Source organism: Capra hircus, chromosome 5 (assembly GCF_001704415.2).
Source record: "Capra hircus breed San Clemente chromosome 5, ASM170441v1, whole genome shotgun sequence".
Lineage (NCBI taxonomy): Eukaryota > Metazoa > Chordata > Mammalia > Artiodactyla > Bovidae > Capra > Capra hircus.
In genome coordinates this window covers 25,847,529-25,866,346 of record NC_030812.1, presented here as the reverse complement: position 1 = coordinate 25,866,346, position 18,818 = coordinate 25,847,529, and the positions used below count along the sequence as shown (strand labels likewise).

At 39.2% G+C, this 18,818-nt stretch overlaps 1 protein-coding gene across 1 annotated transcript in view; it reads right to left on the bottom strand.

The window, feature by feature from the left end:
• The window catches only part of LOC102178515 (FUN14 domain-containing protein 1-like), a 28,383-nt gene continuing 13,867 nt past the window's right edge, over positions 4,303-18,818 (bottom strand). The window contains 2 exon segments of the mRNA XM_018049018.1: positions 4,303-4,489; positions 4,491-4,856. Of these exon segments, the coding sequence (XP_017904507.1) occupies positions 4,303-4,489; positions 4,491-4,856 (553 nt within the window).

Here is an 18,818-nt window from a genome sequence, read left to right as displayed (position 1 = left end):
TGCAAGATGAGAAAGTTCTAGAGATGTGCTTTGTGCACATAGTTAACACTACTGTACTGCACACCTAAGGTTAAGATGGTAAATTTTTTGATCTGTGTTTTTGATCACACACACACACACACACACACACACACACACACAATGAATAGAGTTGCTGGCTGTTATGTATCTTCAACTTTAGAAGATAAAACTAAATTGTTTCCAAAGTGGTTGTGCCAATGATACTCTATCCAGCAGTATATAAGAATTTTGCTCCTTATCCTCACCAACATTTGGTATTGTCATCCTTTTCAAATTTTGCCAATCTATGGATAATTTTAATTTGCATTTTATTGATTACTATAGAGTTTGAACATCTTTTCAGATGTTAATTGACTGTTTGGATTTCCGCTTAAGTGAATGACCTATTCATGTCTTTTGCCCACAATAAAAAATGATTTTTTTATCAATTCTTTATATATTCTGTGCACAAATTCTTTGTAAGTTATTGAATAGCAAATCTCCTAGTTCATGGCTTATCACTTTTTTGATGGAGGCCTTTAAAGAAAACACATTTTTAATGTAGTCAAATTTACCCATCTCGTCTATTATGGTTTACTCTATTTGCATCTTGTTTTAAGAAATCTTTCTTTACCCTGAAGTCATAAAGACATGTTTTATGGAATTGATTTTTGAAGAAGTGTGAAAATGGAATAGAAATCCATCAAAAGAGGTACTTTTTCTTTACATAGAAGGTGGATGCCAAAGGTGGTCCATCTACACAGAATTAGAGCTGATGCTGCTTCAGAGAGAGTTGATCTAACCATAGGAAGGGTTTCCTATCTATGATGGCTTATTGAAGCAATGGAGTCTATTTCACTCTGCTTGGGAGTGGTGGTGGTTGCTTGGGGGTTGATGAATACTAGAGAGATAATTCAACTGGAGGGGACAGGCTAAGAGTCAAGGGACAGACAAAATAATCCTCCAGTTCTCGGTGAGCCTAAATGTATCACTAACAAGCTGCAAGGCACAAACTGAAAATAGTGTGTACCACCCTATCCAGGTCACCCTGTCGCTGCTGGCATCCTTATCCTTTATCCTTCGCCTGGAGCTTTCTATCTAGTGAAAATAAAACAATCTAAAGAGAATATGGCCAAAACCACAGTGGAAAGGATAAAAGGTAAAGCTTTGAGAATTAGAAATACTCTTCTTGAGGAACAACAGAAGTGCGGATTTATCTTCCCTGGAACCTTTAAAAGTTACACTAAAACAGCTTTGAGTGGAAAAAGGAGGAAACCTCTGGAGCTATTTGGATCCCTGTGGAGGACTTTTATTTGAGCAGAGGGCCAGGGAGGGAGGGTGTCTCAAGGTTGGATCAGCTGAAAAGTCCTTCTCCTTCAACTTGACCCAAGGTGGCTGCCCCAGTGAGGAGAACATTTCAGAAGGAGTCAGCGGACAAGGTTTGGGGAAGAAGAGGAGACAGACAGAAAGACTGGCCTCTAGAGCTCCTAAAGCGAAACAGAAGGAGTGGAGTGAGAAGGAAAGCTCTAGAGGGGTAGGCCGACAGAGACAGGATGAATGGCACTCCTGGCTCCTGCAAAGGGATGTCACCATCAACCTTTAGTTTTCATCCTAGGCAAGTGAAGGGGAGCAAGAGTGGAAGGACGATGCAACGTAAATTATTACACAGCCCTTGGCTTTCAGAGTCCTGCCAGTAAAAGAGGTTTATGGAGCGAAGCTTCGAGCATAGGGTTCTAGAAAATGCTCACACCACCTTCAGGCACATTTCTTTACATTTGTGCACTCGTGCATGGACCCCCTCCATGTGCATACTCAGACATTCATGTCCATAGAAAGAGCAGGTATGCAATAGTGTGCAACATAATTTCACTTTTCAGATACAATCCTGTCCAGTCTTGTGTTTCCACACAGGCTCCAGGCTAGATCCAACCACTGACGTGGGTTTTATTCAGCTTTGCATGGTTGAGAGGAGCAACTATAAAGGTGATGAGGAGTCGCACAAATCTTCACTGTTCCGAATTGAATTCAGTAAATGATTGTTCTTGAGGAAGGACGTGAGGAAAGCAGTGATTCACACACATCGTTTTAACTATGTTCAGTTCAGTTCAGTCACTCAGTCATGTCCGACTCTTTGCGCCCCCATGAATCACAGCACACCAGGCCTCCCTGTCCATCACCAACTCCCGGAGTTCACTCAGACTCGCGTCCATCGAGTCCGTGATGCCATTCAGCCATCTCATCCTCGGTTGTCCCCTTCTCCTCCTGCCCCCAATCCCTTCCAGCATCAGAGTCTTTTCCAATGAGTCAACTCTTGCATGAGGTGGCCAAAGTACTGGAGTTTCAGCTTTAGCATCATTTCTTCCAAAGAAATCCCAGGGCTGATCTCCTTCAGAATGAACTGGTTGGATATCCTTGCAGTCCAAGGGACTCTCAAGAGTCTTCTCCAACACCACAGTTCAAAAGCATCAATTCTTCAGTGCTCAGCCTTCTTCACAGTCCAACTCTCACATCCATACATGACCACTGGAAAAACCATAGCCTTGACTAGACAGACCTTAGTCGGCAAAGTAATGTCTCTGCTTTTGAATTTAACTAGGTAGATGGAGCTAAATTTTGATTCACTAGAAGCAGAGACTGGGGAGGAGGCAATGCCATTGAATAGACACAAAAGACGAGTCTCAGAAACGTCAGATGAAAAATTAGGACTGTGAAAACAAAGATCAGACAGGTTGAACCTGGGGTAGTGTCTGTCTGCCTCCTCTTTCTATTTCCAAATTCCTGGGAGTCAGGATGCAGCCAGGAGCTGGGGGAGAGAGATCTTTGATCTTATGCTTCTTCACGCTCCAAGGAGACTGTCCTGACGCCCTGTCTGGGTTTCTCAAGAGCTCACTCAGAGGCCTGCAGGTAAGGACCTTGGAGCCAGTCTTTAGCAAAGTCCTGGTTGTTGTGGGGCAGCTTCTGAGACAAGCTGAGAAAGCAAAGGGGAAGGGAGGCTTGGGCTGTTGACAGGGCAACTCTGTCATTCCCCCCCTGCAATCCCGCCGTGGTTGGCTCTTACACTACCTACACTATTATGACCTTCCTTTCTTTCCTTGATTTCAGAGTTAATGGTCAGGAAGGGACTTCAAGCATTCGTGCTTCAGTGGTAACAACATCTAGGTCAAGCATGCAGAAGTCTTCCATACATTTAAAAGCAATGACAGAGTCATCATTGAGCCTTGTCATACGATCATTTTAATTGTATTTGTATTTCTTAGTCATTTATTGCTTGAACCATATGCAATTGCTGACATATTTGGCCATTTTGTTCTACAAAAACCATAATCTCATAGATTTCAGCTGAATATTAAGAACCTCTTGTGTGTTTAATAGAACTAGGAGGCGATTTGGTGTAGTGGTTAAAAATCAGAGCCAAATTGCTCTTCTTCTCCCAGATCAGCTCCACCATCTAATCTTAAATAAGTTATTTAACTTCTCTGCATCTTCATTTCCTCATCCCTAGACTAAAGATAATAGTACTTCAAAGGCTTGTTTTGAGGGGGTTTTCTGGTGGCTAGTGGTTAGGATTCTAGGCTTTCACTGTTGTGGTCTGGGTTCAATCCCTGGTTCAGGAACTGAGTTCCTGCAAGCTGTGGGACACAGCCAAAAAGAAAGAAAGGAAAAAAGCTTGTTTTTGAGATTTAAATGAGCTATCACATATAAAGCACTTAGAACAGCACTCAAACCAGACTCCATATAAATAGTGACTATTTTTATACCCTAGTCTTTATCTCTTTTTTTAAAAAATTGCTTATTATCTTTAATAATTCTATTATTTATAAATCCTTCCACAAAGGGGCATTATAGTTCTTCAGTTTATTGCAAATATATCTTTAAAAAAGTCAGCCCTACTGTTGAAGCTATAATACAAATTATTTTAATTATCAGCACTATACTAAAAAGCACAATGGAGAACATCTTATTTAAATAAAATAAGGATAATATTTCACTGGGGAGTATACCCAACAGATTTTTTTCTCTATATATATCTACACCCAGTGGTGGTGTTTATAGGCAAATTTTAAACAACTGCAAATTTTTTAAAAAGCCATGTTTTGCTCAGGAATACTTTTATACACATACTCTACTGGTTGTTTTATACAGTCATGTCCAACTCTTTGTGACCCCATGAACTACAACCCACCAGGCTTGTCTGTCCATGGAATTCTCTGGAGTGGGTTGCCATTCCCTTCTCCATAGTAGATACTAGTCTGCCAAATTTCAGATGGCAAAATGCTAAGCTGTGGGTCTGGTATTGTCCAGCTAGGTATTTCTTGTCATCCTGGAAAACGTGCCATTGAGAAATGTTGAGATCATCTTGTCACCACCACTTCTCAGAGGTGACCCCACAATGACAGAACATTCATATCCTGAAGATTCAAGGCCTAGCAAAAAGCTTCCCACAAATCCACCGGATACCACAAGGTTCTGTTTGACAAGTTCTGTTGCTGATTTCAGGTGCTGCCTTATTTGCTCATTTCTTCATCTGTTCTTTGGCTTTGTTTATGCCTTTCTCAACTCCCTTCCAGTTGATCTGCACACAGCCACTGTGGCTGGCAATCTGAAGGAGAAGAAAGCCACCACCTACTGCAGTTGCTGCAAGTTTTCCAACTTTCTGGAACAAAAATCCCACATACCTGTCACTCACTTCATCCATTACAATCTGGGTGGCTACTGAGTGATTTTCTACCACAGGTCCAGAACTGTGGCCAAACACTGGATTCCACCAGTGGTGTCTTTTTACATACTCAGTTAAATCTAACATGTCATAAAAGTCATCATCACTTTCATATTCTTTGGGAGGGGAGTTCTGGGCCCTATTTTTAAATTATTAAATATTTCAGTCATATAAAAAGTATATATTATAAGAAAATTAACACTATGTGCCAACTTTTCAGCTTAGAAATAAATTACAAATAAAAGGAAAACCCATGGATAATCTTCCCCTATCATATTAGTGTTCTTCTTTCTCAGAAGTGTCCTCCATCTCGAATTTGGTGCTTATCATTACCATGGAAGTTTCCAAAAACTTTTATTTCATATGTATGTAACATAAGCTATATACAGTATTGTTTTATATGTTTCTTAATTTTTGCAAGTGTATCATACCATACTTATCCTTCAGCTAGCTTTTGTTGTTCAATATTGTTTTCGGTATTTATCTGTGTGGCTACAAGAAGCTTTCATTTATTTATTTTACTGCTGTATAGTATTCCTTGGGCTTCCCTGGTTGCTCAGCGGTAGAGTCCGCCTGCCAATGCAGGTGACGCAGATTCAGTCCCTGGGTGGAGAAGATCCCCTGGAGAAGGAAATAGAAAGCTGATTCCAGTGTTCTTGCCTGGGAAATCCCATGGACAGAGGAGCCTGGCAGGCTACAGTCCTTGGAGTCACAAAAGAATTAGACACAACTTAGTGACTAAACAACGGCAATAAGCTAGAGATGTAAATTTAAGTTATTAGCATAATAATTTTTCTTGTATTTTCCTCTAATGGTGTTACACTTTTGCTTTTCACCTTTACTTCTTTAATCCACTTGGAATTAACTTTTTGTTTAGTGAGAGAAAAGGATTTAATGTCCCCGCTAAGGGAAGCCCATTGTCCCCCAGCGGCATTAGTTACATAGTCCAGCATTTTCTCTACTGGTTTGAAATATCAGAAGCCAGATTTAAATAGCAGAGGTCTGTTTGTGGGTTCTAGTCTTTTAAATCAGTCAATCTGATCATCCCTATGCAAATACCACACTTACCTGATGTTGCTGTTTTTCAATCATTCAGTCATGTCTGATTCTTTGCACAACCCCAGGGACTGCAGCAAGCCAGTCTCCTCCGTCCTCCACTATCTCTCAGAGTTTGCTCAAATTCACGTCCATTGAGTAGGTGATGCTATCTAACCATCTCATCCTCTGCTGCCCCCTTCTCCTTTAGTCAGAGCTTAATGTAAGGAAAGAAATAACTCCAGGTATTCTAAGCAGAAAGGAATTTACCACATTGATGCTCGATGTACGATGCTCACAAAACTGTTGGAAAGACTGAAAGAACAGGAGTCAGAAGGTGTCACTAAACTTGTTGGTTGAAGAACATACCGCTGTGGTTATAATCAAGAGGCCTGGAAGCTGCTGCTCCCACCGTCATAACTGTCAACACCACCCACATATGGCCCAAAGCTTCTGAGAACAAGGCTGTAGCTGCTACTTATAACTTTCTTAATCAACTACCCTTTCCATGTTGTTTTTGTCAATCAGCACCTAGCTGGTTTGGGTTCCTGGTGGAGAGGCCCAAACCTTTATTCCTGAAGGAGCTATCCTTTAGGGGTTCTGTCTGCACTGGGGGTGCTCCAATCTTCCATCAGCTCTACCCTAGTCATGGAGCTACTGTGAGATACCCCAGAAGATCCCCTGCTCTCATTGCAAAGCAACCACTTTGTTTCACCCCAGCTGGTACAAGAACCCCTTTGCCTGTTGATTCAGTGGCATTAAGGATATAAAAGTTTCCTAGGAATTAATACCTCTAAACCAGAATCTAAGTTTAGAGAGATGAGAAGCAAGAAAAACGTTGAAGTTGGTCAGTATGTGTAACAGTGAGAGAAACAGGGGCTTCTCCATTGGCTCAGTGGTAAAGAATCCACCCACAAAGAAGGAAATGTGAGTTCAATCCCTGGGTCGGGAAGATCCCCTGGAGGAGGGCATAGCAATCCACTCTCGTATTCTTGCCTGAAAAATCCCATGGGTAGAGGAGCCTGGTGGACTGTAGTCCTTAGGGTTGCAAAGAGTCAGACACGACTGAAGTTACTGAGCACACGTGCACATACATGAGAAAATTCAACCCGATATACACTTCTTAGTACCTAGACCCATACATTTTGGCTATAGGAATAGTATCTCCAACCATGGCTCTCTCAGTCAGTCTTACAAGACAGCACCCCAAACTCACAAAGTATCATCTCCCAGCTGGCTCTGTAGTAGAATCTTCATTAGACCCTTCTATCATTTCATAATAGAATACATGTTAAGACTGCTGAATCCTATGAGCCTGAACCCACTGCTTCACTTCTTTTGGTGTGTACTTTGGATGGGAGAGATACAGTATGTCTTATCATAATGGTGAAGAAGGCACTTGATAAGTTCATGGATGAGGGGGCTGACAGAAGCATTATGGGCAGAGAAGGCAAATCTGGAGCCAGAAAAAATGTCTATTCAAGTGAGGCAAAGCACAGCCTCTCCATGATGGAAGGGATCGCTATAATCAGCCTGTCTTAGCTGATTCCCTCAGGTACAGTATCATAGGCTCATTATTGGTCTGTGCTGTTGGCAGATTATCCTCAGGAGGTATATGGTAGCCAGATCTACTTTGGTGAGAGAAAAATCTGTTTCGTTGCATAATTTCCAACCTGTGCCCATAGCTACTGTACTAAGAGTTCTCTCCCTATCTCCTGAGCAGTTTGATAGAGAATGACTGACATTTAAAGACGCAGGTGATCCCAGCCACCTCATTATTGAGACTTCTTGGAACCCTTTGGTGACTGAGCATTTACCAGTCTGTAGTTTTGTTGATTGTCCCTATTGTATGCTTGATTTCTAATTTTAACTTTACAATTATTATTTCTTTCCATCTGCTTCGACTATAGGGGAGGTTTTGTGACTTTTTTTTTTTTTTTTTTGGTAATTTCTTGAGTTGGAACTTAGCTTTTTGTTTCTTTTTCTTCTTTTCTAATGTATTAAGACAATAAAGGACTATTCTAATGCTATGTTAGCTATATCTTACGTATTTTGAATGTATGTTTTCTTTATTATTCAGTCTAAATATTATCCAATTTCCATTTTTAGTTACACTTCAATTTTTTTCATGAATTTCCAACTATATGGGAATTCAATATTTTTTTATTATTGCTATCTAAATTAATTGCTTGCATGCAGAGAAAAATGGCCTGTATAACACATTCTTTTTAAAAAATTGGAGTATATTTACTTTACAATGTTGTGTTAGTTTCTGCTGCACAGCAAGTGAATCAGCTCTGTGTGAATATATCCGCTCTTTTTTGAATCGTCTTCCCGTTTAGGTCACCACAGAGCCCTGAGTAGAGTTCCCTGTGCTATGGATAACACCAATTCTTTTTATTTGTTGAGATTTGTTTTGTGGTCCAATATGTGGTCAGTTTTGGAAAGGTTCCGTATATTTTTAAAACACAGTGTATTTCCTAATTGTTATATAAAGATGTGTGTTATTCAAATCTCCTATGTCTTTACTAATTTGTATCTACCAGTGTGCCAGTTACTAGAGAATTATAATTTTAAATCTCCAACTATTATGGTAAATTTATAAATTTCTTATTCTAGCTCTGTTTTATATATTTAAGTCAGCACATAAAAGTAAATGCTATATCTTCCTGGTAAGCTTGTTTTCATGATTATATAGTGATTACATTTTAAAAATCTTAAGGTCTAACGAATTGTGGTAAGATAGACACACCACAGACCTCCCACGTTAAGCATACAGTTTGGTGGCATTAAGTACATTCCCACTCTTGCGCAATTACCACCACTCTCCGTCTCTAGAACTTTTCCATCATCCATCACAAACTGAAAATTTGTACCTATTGACCAATAACTTCCTATTCTCCTCTCCCTGAAGCTCACAGTAACCACTTTTCTATGGATCTTAAAGCTGATTTTGTCCCATCTTAATATAGTAATATCAGCTTATTTGGTATTTTTCCCATTCTTTTAATCTCAAACATTCTATGTCATTATGACATATAACAGCACATAACTAAATTTTAAAATCCAGTCTGACAATCTCAATCTGTTACCTGTTGATGTTAGCCCATTTATATTTGATGAACTTACTAATAACTTTTGTTGTATATGTACCAGATTATTTTGTGCTTGTATTTTTTCAGTGTCTCTCTTGTTGCTTTGTATGAAGGTGATGAAAGTTTTGAAAAAATTTCCTTTTCTCCTTTACGAATTTGAAAGTTGTATATTCTATTTCTATTCTTTTCATGATTATTCTTATTTTTAAACAGTAATCTTATTGGCCTAAGCAATATCCCTATTGTCCTCCCAAATTACGCAAGAAACTTGGAACTCTAATTCTGATCGTCTCTCTCTCATTTTATACGTTATTGCTGTCCAGTATTACAACACCCCTTATTTTTATATCCCCGATTTAGTCACTATTACTATTGTTTGCCTAGTCAATGCTTGTTTAGATATACCACGTTTTCAGTGTCTTTACTCATCGAAACTATTCTCACAATTCTTATTTTTATCTCACTTCCTCCCCCTGGGTTGAAATTTTCTTTAGGAAATTCCCTAAAGAAAATGTCTTTAGTGGGAGGTTTATTTGTGTTAAGAAACCTACTGTGTTTGTCTGGAAATTTATTTATTTCATGCTTACTCTTAAATGATAGTATAGCTGACTAAAGAATTCATGCTGAAAAATTTAAGACTTTAGAACTTTGAATACATTTTTTCTTGTTATCTAGTCTCTTTTGTGGCTTTCAGAAAGTCTGCCGTGAATAAAATTGTTACTTTGAAGATAATGTGTCTTTCTCTCTGTTTGCTTTTTAAACTTTTCTCACTGTAGTTGGAATTGAATAGAACATTCATAGCAAGGTATATGAGTATGGATGTAGTTTAATCAATCCTGCTGAAGATTTCTGCAATCTTAATCTGAGGACTCAGGTCTTCAGTTAATTCTGGAACACTCTCAGCCATAATCTCTTTGATAAAATGTGTCCTCCTCCCAGGCTCTTTATTCTCTCCTCCAGAACTACTATATGTTGGACCGTCTCATTCTCCAACTCACCTTATAGTCTCTAATATATTCTAACTCTCTATCTCCTGCATTACCTTCTGAACAATTTCCTCAGCTCTCTCCTCTAGCTTTGTAATTCTCTTTTTACTTATACCTGAGCACCAAAGAATTGATGCTTTTGAACTGTGGTGTTGGAGAAGACTCTTGAGAGTCCCTTGGACTGCAAGGAGATCCAACGAGTCCATTCTGAAGGAGATCAGCCCTGGGATTTCTTTGGAAGGAATGATGCTAAAACTGAAACTCCAGTACTTTGGCCACCTCATGCGAAGAGTTGACTCATTGGAAAAGACTTTGATGCTGGGAGGGATTGGGGGCAGGAGGAGAAGGGGACGGATGGCTGGATGGCATCACTGACTCGATGGACGTGAGTCTGAGTGAACTCCGGAAGTTGGCAATGGACAGGGAGGCCTGGAGTGCTGTGTTCATGGGGGTCGCAAAGAGTCAGACATGACTGAACGACTGAACTGAACTGAGATTTCTTTTTATTCACCCACTTAGTTTCTTTTTTAAACTTAAAAAAAAATTGAAGTGCATCACATACGTAGAAGTGTACACAAAAAATGTATTGTTGAATTATTATAGTTACAGTAACAGATCAAGAAATAGAATGTTGCCAAATCCCAGGTGCCCTCCCTCTACATCTTCCCAATCACACTGTCTTTCTCTCCACTAGAGGTAACCACAATCCTGATTTTCATGGTAATCTCTGTCTTGTATTTAAAAAAAAAAAAAAAAAAGCTCTACCACCTAAGTATGTATTCCTAAACAATATAGATTAGTTTTATTTGTTTTCAAACATTATAAAATAAATATTGTATGTAAAATTTTCTGTCCTTGTCTTTGGACCAATATTATACACTAAATATCTACCTACTTTATCTGTGGCTCATCCATTTTTGTGTGTATGTTTATGTACTATTCCATTGTCTAATATACCAAATATTTAACTATTCTACTACTATGAACATCTCGTTGTTTTCCATTGGGGCTATTACGAACAATGTTGCTATGAACATTATGGTTCAAGTATACTGGTACATACAGATGTGCATTTCTGTAGGTTATATACTTAGAAAAGAATTCCTGAGTCCTAAGATATGCATACCTTCAAACTTATCTGATAATGCCAAACTGTTCTTCAAGATATACTATACTCCTCTCAGTAATATATAAGCACCCCATTGCTCAGCAACCTCACCAACACTTGGTATTATAAGAAGAATTTTTTGTTTGAGCCAATCTGGTAGATATCTAATAGTATCTTATTGTGGCTTTAATTTATAGCTAATAATTTAATTTGCAATTAATGAAATGATACACTTCTATCCATTTGGTTTTTATACTTAGCTACCCTCATAGATATGGTCTGCTGGAGCTGAAAATCCCTTCTCATTCCCTAATCTTTTCATAAAAGAAAATCTAGAAAGCAAAACAAATAAGTATCTACCTACATTTCCCAGATTCTGCATACAAATTAGATTCCATCCAGAAGATGTATGCATGAAAGATTTGGAAGGCAGAGCAGAGCAGGAACCACCTTCCTCTACTTTCAGTGATACATTTATCTTTGTGAAAGGAGGTGTGATAAAGACAAAGAATTGACTGAGGCTTCCACTCCCCTCAGTTCAGTCAGTTCAGTCGCTCAGTTGTGTCTGACTCTTTGTAATCCCATGAACCACAGCATACCAGGCCTCCCTGTCCATCACCAACTCCCGGAGCCCACCCAAATCCATGTCCGTTGAGTTGGTGATGCCATCCCACCATCTCATCCTCTGTCGTCCCCTTTTCCTCCTGCCTTCAATCTTTCCCAGCATCAGGGTCTTTTCAAATGAATCAGCTCTTTGCATGAGGTGTCCAAAGTGTTGGAGTTTCAGCTTCAACATCAGTCCTTCCAATGAAAACCCAGGACTGATCTCCTCTAGGATGGACTGGTTGGATCTCCTTGCAGTCCAAGGGATTCTCAAGAGTCTTCTCCAACACCACCGTTCAAAAGCATCAATTCTTCAGCGCTCAGCTTTCTTTATAGTTCAACTCTCACATCCATACATGACCACTGGAAAAACCATAGCCTTGACTAGACCGACCTTTGTGGGCAAAGTAATGTCTCTGTTTTTTAATATGCTGTCTAGGTTGGTCATAACTTTCCTTTCAAGGAGTAAGCATCTTTTAATTTCATGGCTGCAGTCACCATCTGCAGTGATTTTGGAGCCCAGAAAAATAAAGTCAGCCACTGTTTCCACTGTTTCCTCACTTATTTGCCATGAAGTGATGGGATCAGATGCCATGATCTTACTTTTCTGAATGTTGAGCTTTAAGCCAACTTTTTCACTCTCCTCTTTCACTTTCATCAAGAGGCTTTTTAGTTCTTCCTCACTTTCTGCCATAAGGGTGGTGTCATCTGCATATCTGAGGTTATTGATATTTCTCCCGGCAATCTTGATTCCAGCTTGTGCTTCCTCCAGCCCAGCGTTTCTCATGATGTACTCTGCATACAAGTTCAATAAGCAGGGTGACAATATACAGCCTTGACGTACTCCTTTTCCTATTTGGAACCAGTCTGTTGTTCCATGTCCAGTTCTAACTGATGCTTCCTGACCTAGTCCATTCAATAATTTGTAAGGACTTAGTTCCTTGATTTCTTCCTGTTTAAAATCCCCAGGGAGATATTTTTTTCAGTCCTGAATCCTGACTCATACAATGACTCTTGTACATCACATAATCTAAGATGATATCAAAGGTAAGAAGCACCATTATTTTACTGAATTAAGAAAGCCATTACTGCAATTAAACTAAGACAAATACTTAATCGACACAGAAATGTTTGCTATCTATTTAAAGAACTAGTTCAGACTTCAGACGTAGGTTTTATAGTTTATTACTTGTGTATTCACTAGAAAAAAATAGGAAATTCCCTGGTGGTCCAGTGGTTAGGACTCCATGCTTTCACTCCCAAGGGTCTGGGTTCCATCTGTGGTTGGAGAACTAAGATCCCACAAGCTGCACAGTGCAGCAAAAAGAGAAGAAATATATATAAGGGGAATAAATGAATTAAGGCACTTCTAAAATGTCTTCACATTTGGAGCCCACATATTCTGAATGCTTTTAAAATGCCATGCATTTGCATGTAATGGCATCCTCTGTGATCTCAAGGGCATTTCCCAAGAGTGCCCCGCATGGCCTCCAGAATTTGTTCAATGTTGCTGTTATATTTCTCAACTAAAGAATTCCTATACCATGCCCCACTAATAAAAAATTGAATCCCAAACTGGCATGAAGGGAGGCAAAAAATACACACACACACACACACACACATATCATAGGAGAATGTGTTTTCACATGTTGCAATTGTTTTCCAGACCAGAACCCAGACCAAGATAAACTTCTTTGTTCTTTCCCTTTACTAAGGAGTGCATATATTAGTTGGAGTACAGTTGTTTTATAATTTTTTTCAGGGAGCAGATTTTTTTTGTTTGTTTGTTTGTTTTTAAGATATTTTTTCTAATCTTCCTTTTTATTTGGGCCAAATTTTGATTCCTAATCTAATATGACCATTAAAATCCTAAAAAAAATAATAATAACAATAGTGGGTATTGACTGGAGAAATGGAATACAAATTACTTAATCTAATTAAACATATCAAATTGGAAGAAATAAGTAAACCTAAATAAATCTAAAGTTTGTATTTGTTCCTGTATTTATAATATTTATTTATATTCCTGTATTTATAATATTTTAAAATTAACATTCTGATTGGTGTTTAGCTTTAAGAACAAAACAAACAAACAAAAGAAAAACAATCCTTTGATTACCAAGATCAGCAATCACTCTTAAATACACTGGAGAAGAAGCTTCAGGATCAGTTCTCACCATTTATTGTTCAAGTTTTCAGTTCTCTTCTTATTTTTGGTCCCTTGGGAGAATTTTCTTTCTAACAAGTTCAGCTATATGTATTTTTTTAACTTATATTTTATCCAGTATTTCTAAGTGGTTTATAGTAAAGCATTTTTACTTGTTATAATGCTGGAAAGAAAAGCCCATCTCATTAATATGTTCTACAAAATTTCCATTTAACAAATGAGAAAATTAAGTCTCAGGAGATTAAATCATTTCCCAAAGCTTACACAGATAACAAATGGTAGAACCAAGTTTAAACCTGAGGTCTTGAACTTCCTTGTTGACTCAGTGGATAAGAATCTGCCTGCCAAAGCAAGGGACACGGGTTTTATTCCTAGTTGGGGAAGATTCCACATGCCTCGGAGCAATTAAGCCCTTGCACCACAGCTACCGAGCCCACAGGCTCAATAAAATTTCTAGAAGAGAACATAGGCAAAACATTCTCTGACATAAATCATAGCAATGTTTTCTTAAGCTATTCTCCAGAAATGATGGAAATAAAAACAAAAATAAAAAATAAACAAAAGCTAATCAAACTTATAAGCTTTTGCACAGCAAAGGAAACTATCAACAAAATGAAAAGACAACCTACAGACTAGGGGAAAATATTTGCAAATGATGAAACCAAAAGAGCTTAATTTTCAAAATATGCCAACAGTTAATACAAGTCAATACTGGGGAAAAAAAAAAAACAAACACCAAACAACCCAATCAAAAATAGACAAAAGAACCTAAATAGACATTTCTCCAAAGACGACATACAAATGGCCAGTTAGACATGACAAGATGCTCAACATTGTTAATTGTTTGAGAAACGCAAATCAAAACTACAATAAGGTACCACCTCACACTGGTCAGAATGGTTATCATTAAGAAGTCTACAAATAATAAATCCTGGGACTTCCCTTGTGGTCCAGCGGTTAAGAATCCACCTGCCAATGCAGGAGACACGAGTTTGATCCCTGGTCTGGGAAGATTCCACGTGCATTGGGACAACTAAGCCTGAGTGCCACAGCTATTGAGCCCACGCTCCAGAACCTGATAGCCCCAACTCCTGAAGGCTGAACTGTCTAGAGCTTGTGCTCACAAGAGAAGCCACCACAATGAGAAACCCTCGCATTGCAGCTAAAGAGTAGCCTCTGCTCGCTACAACTAGAGAAAGCCCACGCACAGCAACAAAGACCCTGCACAGCCAAAAAGAAATTAAATAAATAAATTTTTAAAAATAAATGCTGGATAGAGTGTGCAGCAAAGGGAACTCTCCTGCACTGTCGGTGGGAATGTAAACGGGTGCAGCCAATATGGAAAACAGTATAGAGGTTTCTTAAAAAACTAAAAATAGAGTCGCCATATGATCCAGCAATCCCACTCTTCAGCATATATCTGGAGAAAAAGCTAATTCAAAAAGATACATTCACCTCAGTGTTCACAGCAGTACTATTTACAAGAGCAAAGACATGGAACTAACCTAACTGTCCACCAACAAGGGAACAGATAAAGAAGATGTATACACAACAGAATACTGTTCAACCATTAAAAAGATTGAAAGAATGCTATTTGCAGCAACGTGAATGGACCTAGAGATTATCATCCAAAGTGAACTAAGTCAGAAAGAGAAACAGAAATGCCCTGTGATATCACTTACACATGGAATCTGAAATATGACACAAATGAATTTGTTATGAAACAGAAACAGACTCACAGACATAGAAAACAAATTTATGGTTGCCAAAGGAGAAAGCGGGTGAAGGAAGATAAAACAGGAGTTTAAGATTAGCAGATACAAACCACTATATATAAAATACGGAGAAGGCAATGACACCCCACTCCAGTATTCTTGCCTGGAAAATCCCATGGACGGAGGAGCCTGGTGGGCTGCAGTCCATGGGGTCAAGAAGAGTTGGACACGACTGAGCAACTTCACTTTCACTTTTCACTTTCATGCACTGGAGAAGGAAATGGCAACCCACTCCAGTGTTCTTGCCTAGAGAATCCCAGGGACGGGGGAGCCTGGTGGGCTGCCGTCTATGGGGTCGCAGAGTCGGACACGACTGAAGCGACTTAGCAGCAGCAGCAGCAGCATATATAAAATAAATAAACAACAAAGTCCTACTATATAGCACAAGGAATTATATTCAATATCCTGTAATAAAGCATAAAGGAAAGAATATGAAAAAGCATATATATATAAAACTGCATAACTTTGCTGTACACCAGAAACTAATACAACACTGTAAATCAACTACAATTAAAAAATCTTTTAGAACAAAAAACAAACCACAGTGGAATGTTGATGAATTTTTGAATGTTATATTTTAAAAACTAGACTTCTGGAGACTTCCCTCGTGGTCCAGTGGTTAAGAATCTGCCTTGCAATGCAGGGACACAGGTTCGATCTCTGTTGGGGGAACTAAGATCCCACCTGCCTCGGGCAACTAGGCCAGTGTGCTGCAAATAGAGGGCCTGCAAACCACAACGAAAGATCCTGCATGACACAACAGAGAGTCTGCAACTATGACCTGATGCAGCCAAATAAATTGAAATAAATCAAATTATACAAAAATAGACTTCTGGGCTTGAAAGCCACCTTAAAAGGGCATCTTGTCCATCCCCCTGCCTCCAGGCAGAACCACCCTCCAACCATTATTCACAGTCTTTGCTAGATGATAATTTCCCTGGGATCTAAGGTGCTATAGAAGACAAACTATAAATTCTTTTAGTCACGCTCAGGCTTAGTGAGTCTCCCTGGCAGGGTTTTCTCCCTTGTCTGAACTCATTCTCTCCTTGTGCACCTTCAGTCATTCCTATTCACTGGTGAGAGACAAAAGAGCTTTCCTTGTCCTCTTCAAAATAGCATCTCTGCCCTCTCCCCATTACCCAGTAACTGCAATTGCAAGCCCCTATTGAATCACTCAGATCCTTTAAGCTTTTCCTTTTTTCTTCCTTTTTGGTCATGAATTTTTTTCTTCGCTATTACTCCTGGTGAGTTATCTCCCATTAATGATGCTGACATACAGAACACAGATAAAGTGCTTTATAAATGCTAAATAATCACACAGGCTTAGCTTTGTGATACAGGTTATCTCAGACTGTTGTGTTATGGGATCAGCACCCTGCTGGCATTCAGGATGAAGTTTACCAGCTGCAGACTTTATTTATTTACTTTTTTTTTTTTTGCAATGGAATATTATGGCAAGTGTCAGGGCTCTAATAGGAGCCTTCAAAAAAAAAGAGTGTGCTATTATTTGCTGGTCTGTATGTTCGACATGCATAACTATGTGGATCTTTAAAGTATGCTAACAAAGGTCCCTCTAGTCAAGGTTTTTCCTGTGGTCATGTATGGATGTGAAAGTTGGACTGTGAAGAAAGCTGAGTACCGAAGAATTGATGCTTTTGAACTGTGGTGTTGGAGAAGACTCTTGAGAGTCCCTTGGACTGCAAGGAGATCCAACCAGTCCATTCTAAAGGAGATCAGTCCTGGGTGATTTTTGGAAGGAATGATGCTAAAGCTGAAACTCCAGTACTTTGGCCACCTCATGCAAAGAGTTGACTCATTGGAAAAGACTTTGATGCTGGGAGGAATTGGGGGCAGGAGGAGAAGGGGATGACAGAGGATGAGATGGCTGGATGGCATCACCGACTCGATGGACATGAGTTTGGGTAAACTTCGGGAGTTAGTGATGGACAGGGAGGCCTGGCGTGCTGCAATTCGTGGGGTCGCAAAGAGAAACTGAACTGAAGTGAACTGAATAGGTTTTCAGAATGTGGCTGCTCTGGGAGACCAGAGCAAAGTCTTTGCGTTTGATATTAATCAGGATAAAGGTAGAGAGAGATCCAGAAGAGGGCCTGAACACCAGTTCTGGAGGAAATGGGCACACATCCGTAACACAGACACTCAATCTGCTTAAAATGTTAAAAAAAAAAAAAAATGTTTTGACTACATAGTGCCAAATGGCCAACATAACTGATTTTTTCATTGACTTAACTAAAGCATTCCATCGTGTAACTGCAGTCAGTCTCCAACATTTGGGCAGAACAGGTGACGATAGACCTAGTCATTCTCAGGTTCATTATGTGACACCAACGCAGCTGTTAAAAAATGAAAATTTCAGTCATTAACTCCTGACAATATCAAAAGTCCTCACAATATCAAAAAAAATTAAGTTTTGCCATTAGAAAACAGAACTAAAAAATTATTGGGGCATTTTGTGGACAACTATGGTCATCTTCTGATCTTCTTTTTCACCAAACTCTCTGGCCACATAGGCCAAAGGACAGTCTGCTATTAGGTGAGAGACATGGACTAATAGTTCATACATCTTTACTCCTACAGGGTCCAGTGCACTTTCCTCTGCAGCACACATGCTAGTGCCAGTTAGATATTGGACTGATTTTTTGTAGTTCGTTCAAAAAAAAATTAGGCACTATGTGGCTTGAAGTAGTTGGTTAGCTGATATTCTTTTTTATAGACAAAAAAAAATAGATAAGATGATTTAAACACCATTTAAAGTCTACTATTCTTTTAATTTTTTCTATAGTGTGTGAAATGGGCAGCAGTTAATAGCACTTGTGTCTCTGTGCAGATCTGAAATGGTGTATCTTCACATCTGTGCTTTTCTAATACAGATATACATATATTAGAAACACATATACAGATATATATATGAGAATGTTATCAGCACGTGTGTGTGTATGAAGGGGTCAGCGTTACACTTTCTTCCATGGGATATACACTTCTCAAGCTCCTTCAGCAGTGTGCCTGCTAATCTATTGCACTACTATATTTGTTGGGGCGTCTTCTGCATACTTTGTCTAAAGGGTCCCGGAAGAAACACAAGCAGGCCATATAAAGACATGTACCTGCAGCCCTAAACACACTGGTGGAGACACAGACAGGCACATGCTACCACACATTCCCTAGCTCCTCCCTGGATGCTCCTGCAGTAGCTAGAAGATACTATTGCTACTTCAGGCTGGAACTGGGGAAGCAGCTTGCTTTTTCTGTTTACCCCTCTGTTGCTAACCGAAGATGACTGCATTGCCCTCATTTGCTTGGATTTTACTTCTTTC